The sequence below is a fragment of the Arachis ipaensis genome, chromosome B05 (genome assembly GCF_000816755.2).
Source record: "Arachis ipaensis cultivar K30076 chromosome B05, Araip1.1, whole genome shotgun sequence".
Lineage (NCBI taxonomy): Eukaryota > Viridiplantae > Streptophyta > Magnoliopsida > Fabales > Fabaceae > Arachis > Arachis ipaensis.
The window spans coordinates 72,857,921-72,866,217 of NC_029789.2; the positions used below are offsets into that span (position 1 = coordinate 72,857,921).

The 8,297-nt window shown below is 36.2% G+C and overlaps 2 protein-coding genes across 2 annotated transcripts; both read left to right on the top strand.

Moving 5' to 3' along the window:
* On the top strand, window positions 275-3,914 carry LOC107641902. The gene is made up of 6 exons (XM_021124082.1): window positions 275-336; window positions 585-623; window positions 2,325-2,376; window positions 2,449-2,848; window positions 3,169-3,295; window positions 3,387-3,914. Exons 3-6 carry the CDS (start codon window positions 2,328-2,330, stop codon window positions 3,462-3,464), a joined length of 654 nt encoding a protein of 217 aa, XP_020979741.1. The 5' UTR covers window positions 275-336; window positions 585-623; window positions 2,325-2,327; the 3' UTR covers window positions 3,465-3,914.
* On the top strand, window positions 4,559-5,480 carry LOC107641901. Its single transcript, XM_021103510.1, has 2 exons — window positions 4,559-4,654; window positions 4,848-5,480. Exons 1-2 carry the CDS (start codon window positions 4,574-4,576, stop codon window positions 5,442-5,444), a joined length of 678 nt encoding a protein of 225 aa, XP_020959169.1. The 5' UTR covers window positions 4,559-4,573; the 3' UTR covers window positions 5,445-5,480.

Sequence of the window (8,297 nt, forward strand, 5' to 3'; positions counted from 1 at the left end):
AATACTTTGAAGCACGTATCAATACAGTTCAACTCTAACTTACCTTAATGAAGATTTAATATAAAAAGAATGATTCATGCCTCATATTCCATAGTTATTTGCTGTGCTAACAAATTAGGTAAGCGTTGGAGGAAAAGTAAATGCTTAAGCATGCATTTGAATTCATGCAAGTTACTAAGTGATTAAGAAGCCTCTGCCATACAAGCTGGCATGCATCCATATTCAAATAAGTTAGTTATGGAAAATTAATTGTTAACTGTGAGTGTTTCTCTTAATGAAGTTACAGTGGCATCCATTTACACTATTCCATTATGCTGTCTATTTCAATTTGATGAAGTCAGCTAGAAACATTTCTTTTAATTTTATTGTTATACCTTCATGTTTTGTTTGTTTAGGCATCTGTTACCTCCATTAACCTTCATGTGGCATTTTACTTCTCTACAGGTCCATTATGCTGTCTATTTCAATTTGATGAAGTCAGCTAGAAACATTTCTTTCAATTTTATTGTTATACCTTCAAGTTTTGTTTGTTTAGGCATCTGTTACCTCCATTAACCTTCATGTAGCATTTTACTTCTTTACAGGGTAAAACATTGGATTCAGCAGGGACTTCATCTGCCCAGGTATATCACTTTCTCAATCTTATTGCTTTTCAGAGGTTTTCCTCCTTCTTTTTTTCCCTTGCCTCTTTGTATTAGCTAGTGTTTGTGCATGCGTGTGACAGGCTGCCAGCAATCCATGTTATGTCAGAAGAATATAAAAATACAAGGTAAAAAATAAAAAGTACATTGAAGAGAGTAATTATAGCTACTACTATATATATGTGTGTGTGTGAAATAGCATAATGAAGACTAGAAGGGCATATAACAATGAAGATCTGGTATATGATGTGAGATAAGTTTCATTAGTTCAGAGCTAGGTTTCTATTTTTCAACATTAAGGTGTTTAAAGTTCTAGGCAGAGTTCAGTTTAGGTGCTCAGAGCTCTGTGTACGTATAGGGAAGTATAAGGTTTTCATGTTAAAATCTATGACAACAGAGCTCTGATGTCCAAAAATCATTTTTTTCAGCAGTAAACTAGTGTTGGATTGGTTATTTTACACCAATGAGCTTTGAGGCATTTGACTTGTGTCTATATTCTGGAAAAAATGTCGTTAATACTTAATAGAATATCACTAATCATTTGTCCTTAACCTTTTGGTTTTGGATATCAGTTGATTCATTTCTATATGTTCCATGTTGGTGTTGTGTTGCAAATCTTTATATGGCAAATGTTAAACCTTTAAACTTGAACGGAAGACAAGAGTCATGTGAAGTAAAACATTTATAAGTAGTGTAACAATCTGAATTATTAGTGGCTAATTGATCATTTATATTGTTTAGACATAGAATCATATTCCTTTCTTTACATTTGATCACGTGAATAGATGTGTGGGTGGGGAAGAGCACAAATGTATAGTACTGCTTTATATGTTGATTTAATTTGACAGTGGGTTGTTTTGGGAATCATATGTGGAAATGGAAAAAGAATTTTAGGCATATTTGTTAATTTTATTGTTGGATTGTACCACTATATCGATGAAATAAACTTTAAATTTCTTTTAGTATTTTGCATTGAAATTTTGGCCGATTTGCTGCTATAAAATTTTAATTTATTTTTATAATATCTAAATTTGTGTTAAATATTGCTATTTATTTATTTTATTTGGTTGTGTACATATGTATTGTGTATTGTTTTCTACTTTTTGTCATAATACACACCACCACACAAGTAATAGCATGATTATTACGATAAATAACATGATTCAATAGTTGAATAAATTGGATTGATGTAATTTATCATTTATAAAAATATTATTTAACAATCTTATGGCTGGGGTAAATAAATTCTTACTCATATATTGAACACTTGGAAAATAATCATGATTGTACTTTTTTCTTTTTCTTCCTTTGGTGCAACACTCATTATGTACTTGGGCATACTAATTGAGAAGTTTGCATAATGTATAAGGTTTAGACTAATGGTGACACTAATAAACGGCAGAAGAAAGCAGATAATTATTACCTACAAAAATGATTAATACTAACGTGCCCTTTACTAGCCAGTTATAATCACATAGCTGTATGCAATTACGTTGACCAAAAATTTCTTTCATTACTACAAGCTGCCATATTACTACTATTTCACACACACACATAAAAATACAAGCTGCCATATTATATAGGGAAATTTTTCTTTTGGTGAAAAGTTAATTTCATTGAAGAGACAAGTTTTTAATTAAAAAATAATTTCCACTCTATTAAACCTAATTTCAATGTGTACAGGATATGGTTGGTAGAGACGGAGATCGCCGTCGTGGTCATGGCCGTGGCCGAGGCCGAGGCCAAAAGGGTGATCCAGCTACTGTACATATCTCTGGTAAAGACGGAGATCGTGGCCGTGGTCGAGGCCGAAAGGGGAGGCCTAGGCTTTCTACCGGTCGCCCGCTTGACTTACATGCAGATCCATACACTCTCGTTGGGTCATCATCAGGCACGACTGTTTCGACTAGTGGGAGACCGCCACCTATTGCTACTACTACCCCCTCTCGTCAGGAGCCTCAGATACACATGATGCCTACTCCGGGTGCACCAAGATCATCCGCTCAACAAGCCAATGAGCATCCCAACACTGCCTCACATGGTGCGCAGAGTGATCCAGCTATCGTAGCTCCCAGTCGAGCAGGATCTTGTGGGGAAAAACAAACCACATCTACTGGTACCCAAGATACTCAGGGTCCAGGAACATCCACTGCCACTGGTCACTCTGCCACAAGTGCTCCTAAACTTAGATACGATGGTGCCAAATGGTTTGTTATTTGCTTTAAATTTTATGAATAGCATGTCTCATTTTTATGAAATAATATGTCTTTATAATTAGTTAGAATCTAGGCTAGCTGATATAAACATCTGCTAATCATTGATGATATCAGCTAATGTCCCTTTCTATATATTATGAGATTTTATTGTAAGAAGTTGCTGGGATGTCACACTTTTTTACTAGAAATTCAAGAGTCTTCTTTCAAACTTAAAAGCTGTTTTTCATTTTTCTTTTTCAATTACACTGTTCCTATGATTATGAAAACTGCCCATCACACTGAACAGATATACCTTGGAATTATTGATGTAGTTGGCACCCACCTAAGCCTGGCTTGAAGCGCATTTCTCAGGTTTTTAAGGAAAATTACAACAAGTCTTGGCTGAGTTTTGATGAGGCAGATGATGATACTCGAAAAATATGGTGGACAGAATGGAGGGTAAATTTTATCTATCTTATTTTAAGTATTTTAGAATCTTATATATTATAGTATGTTATATAATAGCAAGATGTTATTTTTTTTAAAATAGAAATGCTTTGACATTCTTGATACGGAAGAGGATGACATCTATCAAGCTTGGAGGTTTAGGGCAGCCAAGCGCCTATGAGGTATGCTCCATGCCATTCGCAAAAAAGGAGCCCGTCCATATTGGATCCCACCAGAAGTTCTTGGTGAATTGATGAGACATTGGGACACTGATGCCTATAGACAATTACAGGCGAGAAATACAGCTGCTAGAAAATCAACTCGAGGTACCTCTCTTCACACTGCAGGAGGCACCACCTTTCCAAAAGCGAGGTTATGCTTGGTAAGTTGTTTATCAACTCAAATTGTTAGCACCTGCATTTAGAATTAGATATGAGATTGAAATGATTTAGAATCTGGTTTGTTGATGTTTATGAATACTTCATACAAAAAATATGTAATCTGGTTTGATGCACTGTTTTTCTCATTGTTCCTTAGTATGTTTGTCCTAGCTTGAACAACTAGCTGAAGTAAGATTTTTATTGGAGAGACACATTCTTGTTCTATTTAATTTTTTGATAGATTTTGAGAGATAGAAACAATGACATCTACAACTCTGATGATGGATGAGATGCTAACAATCAAAGATTATAAATAATGTTATATGTATGAATGGGCCTACCTGGTCTCACTGTTTTGTGAAGTTCCAGAGATTAGTCACTCAACTAACTGTCCCATATTTTGTTCCTACACCTTGATATAAAAGCTGATAATTATAGTAGTTTTCATGAAGTCATAATTAAGGACCTTAAATCCAACAAGCAAGTAGAATTAGTAGCATTGTGATAGAACCAGTAGCTAGCAGAACGTTAGGACTTTATTGCTGAAAAGGGATTACAAATCGCACTCCCTAGAAGGTTCTTAGACAGTTGAAACTACCAACTGAGAGAGAGAGTTTCTCTCCAGCTCTAACATAATTGACAAAACAGAGAAGCATAAAACCAACAGCCGGCTAAACCAAGCTAGAATTGCTAACTATCAGCTAATAGAGTAGAGTTACTTATCTCTTCTCTTGTAAAATACCCCAAACCTGTTACTAGGCGCCACTCTATCAATTAACGTTCTGAACTTTAGTTGTGTACTCTTGTAAAAAAATTGAGTTTTTTTCTAAACCTTGACAATAATATCAACTTCTTTCTTTTGATTATTACTTATATTATGTAGAATCAATTGCTTGGAAGACCATCGTGAATGGATGAGTTTTTTGAGCACACCCATACTCGCAAAGAGGATAGGACTCAATGGGTTGATGAACACTCCCGAATGGCAAAGGTAACTTACCTATTTTCATTGTAATTGCTTTTTGTGTAACTTAGAATGTGCAAAAAGAAATGACTTAATACTTTCCTTCATTGTAATTTTGGACTTATTTTTGTCACATATGTTCTTAACTTTTGCATTATTATTGATACTTAAAGTAGTTTACCAATCATTGTAGGAGACATTTCAAGAGCGCATGTTTCAGGCTGAGCAAAAGCGACAGGCTGCTATAGAGGCTGGTGTAACTGATCCACCGCCTGTCTCTGAGGAAAGCATATGGATTGAGACAGTGGGTGGAAAACGAAGAGGTAGGGTATATGGCATGGGTGAGGTAAGGAACTCTTCTATGGTGCGACCTCGGGTTGATGGGCCAACCACGACCACCAGCACTGATGTTTTGGATCTTAGAGAACAAATTATAATACTCAATAGGGAAGTTGAACAACATGCCGCTAAATATAGAGAGCTTGAAGACCGCTATCAAAGGGAGAAAAGAGAGTGGCAACAGACGGTTGAATCCTTGCGTGAGGATCTCAACACCAGTAACTCACAGATGGATCAGTTTAGTCATCAACTTAGCAGCTTGATTGAGTATGTGAGGGCCATGGGTCCTAGTAGTTCTGGATCACGTGTCCCTCCACCTCCTCCTTTTACTTTTCCAAGCTCCCAGAAAAGCGCAGCCCCAAGAAGAAAACTCCCACCTATCTTGCAGCCCCTAGGACAGTCACAGGGCGCTCATATGGAGGATAATTCTGACGATCTCGATGACTCAGATGAGGACTATTTAGATGAGTACGAGTAGGATTATTTACTTTGTTTTGAATATTTTGTATTATTAATGGAGTTTAGTAACTTATCTTGTTTTAAATCTTTAAGTTAGAGGATTAGTTATTATTGTTTTGATAAGTATGTAAACTCATTATTTAATATTTATTATAAATTTTATTTTTGTATTTAAAAGTTTATTTGTCTCATTATTTAATATTTAATTGACTATTATTTTTCAAATAAAAAAAAACTGTAGCTATTAAAATCGAGGACATTAATGTCGATTTTTGAATTCAAAATAGACAAAAGAAAATAAAAATTAGACGGAGAACTTGTCAATCTTTTTATAATTTTATCGACGGTTATTGTGTCCATTTTAATAGGTCCAAAATCGACGGTTTGCTTGTCCATTTTAATAAATCCAAAATCGACAGTTAGTTTGTCGATTTTATTAAATATTATCGACGACAGACGCATCGCTTTTACTTCATATTTGAAAACCTTAACCTCATATTATCGACGTCAGAATTGTCGATTTTATTTAAAATATATCGTCGGTTTAACATTCTGTCGATTTTATTAGAATTTTAAAAAATCGACAAGCTTTATAGCGACCACCGCCGCCGTCCATTTTTCCGTCGATTTTTAATATTATCGACGGCCTAGCCGTTGATTTGGCCGTCGATTTTAACGATGTTTCTTGTAGTGGAAGAAACTGGCATCCACGCGATCGCATGGACGAAGCGATCGCATGCCAAGCGCGAATCAACAGCGACGCGGCCGCATGACTGACGCGACCGCGCGCCTTAAGCAGAACGCACATGACGCGGTCGCATGACTGACGCGACCGCGTGGCAAGAAAAGCTCCGAATGACGCGACCGCGTGACCCACGCGGACGCGTGACAGAGGCCACGCACCAGAAATTACAGAAAACGCTCATAGCGAATTCTGAAGCCCTTTTTGGCCCAAATCCAAGTCCAGAAGGCCTAGATCAGAGGTTATAAAGTGGGGGAACGCATCCATTCAGGGGGAGCTCGCCAATTTTTACTTTCCATGATTTAGATTTAGTTTGAGAGGGAGATTCTCTCCTCTCTCTCTTAGGATTAGGATTAGGATTTAGGACTTCTCTTAGTTTTTAAGAGTGACTCTCGATCCAGGTTTAATATTTACTTTAATTTGTGTTTCTATGCTACTTTTACTTTAATGCTTTTATTTGTATCTACAGATGTTGCCCAATTGGCTTATGAATTATTCCATGTTACAGATTGTTATTTGAATTAATGATTATTTGAGGTATTTTAGTTATTGATTGCTTTCTCTTTAATTTGTGTTACCATTGCTTTCCATCTAAGGACATTTTTTATTCCAGCAATTTTACTTTTTCCCCTTTTGGTCTTGGTTAAGAAATCAGTAACTCAACATTATCAAACTCAACATAACTGATAATCGCTATCTTGCTAATTGAACTGAACTTCAATAATCCCAACTTTTTCTTAGGAAATAACTAGGATTCGAAGGTCAAACTAATTAGTCCCTTGACTTTCCTTTGCTTTAGTAAAGGTTAACTAAGTGGAATTTAGATTCGACTTTCATTATTGTTGAGAGAGATAACTAAGTTGGACTTCCAATTTCTCTTATCTTGCCAGAAGTTGCTTTACAGTATTTATTTATTTTAATTGCCATCTACTTTACTTGTCATTCAAATCACTTGCTTCTCACCTTCTAAACCCCGATTACAACCTTTATAGCCAATAATAAGAACATACTTCCTTGCAGTTCCTTGAGAAGACGACCCGAGGTTTGAATACTCGGTTAACAATTTTTAAGGGGTTTGTTACTTGTGACAACCAAAACGTTTGTACGAAGGGGTTTTTGTTGGTTTAGAGACTATATCTACAACGCGACTATTTTTATGAACTTCTTTACTGGCAAAAATCTCTAACGCCAGAACCCTATACACTTGAGCGAATAGAGCGGATACACTTCCGGTGAGGGTTCGATGCTCAATGCTTGTTCCCGGCTTTCACAAGCGTTCGTTTAGCAAGTCATATGCATTCCATGGTGATGTTCAATTTGGTAGGATTCATGAATCACATACTATTTTCACCCTATATGCTCACATGTATTCTTGGAGGATAGATTTACTCTTGACCAAGTAGGTAGATGATTTTACATTAGTTGCATGCATCCATTTAGGTAGTTTGCATTTCATAAACCCTTTCCCATCATGATCTTTGGTCTTTTTATTTTAAGCATGAGGACATGCTTGGTTTAAGTGTGGGGAGATTTGATAAACCCCGATTTTGTGGTTTATCTTGTGCTTATTTTGGGGAATTTTATCAATATTTCTCACATCAAGAAATGCATGGTTTTTTTGTTCACTTCCCAATATTGCTCTGATGAGTGGATAATTTATACGCTTTTTGGCATTGTTTTTAGTATGTTTTCAGTAGGATCTAGTTACTTTTAGGGATGTTTTCATTAGTTTTTATATTAAATTCACATTTCTGGACTTTACTATGAGTTTGTGTGTTTTTTCTGTGATTTCAGGTATTTTCTGGCTGAAATTGAGGGACTTGAGCAGAAATCAGATTCAGAGGTTGAAGAAGGACTGCTGATGTTGTTGGATTCTGACCTCCCTGCACTCAAAATGGATTTTCTGGAGCTACAAAACTCAAAATGGCGCGCTTCCAACTGAGTTGGAAAGTAGACATCCAGGGCTTTTCAGAAATATATAATAGTTTATACTTTGGCAAAGAAGAGACGACGCAAATGGGCGTTCAACGCCAGCTCTCTGCCCAATTCTGGAGTTCAGCGCCAGAAAGGGATCAAAAACCAGAGTTGAACGCCAGAAATGGATCAAAACCTGGCGTTCAACTCCACAAA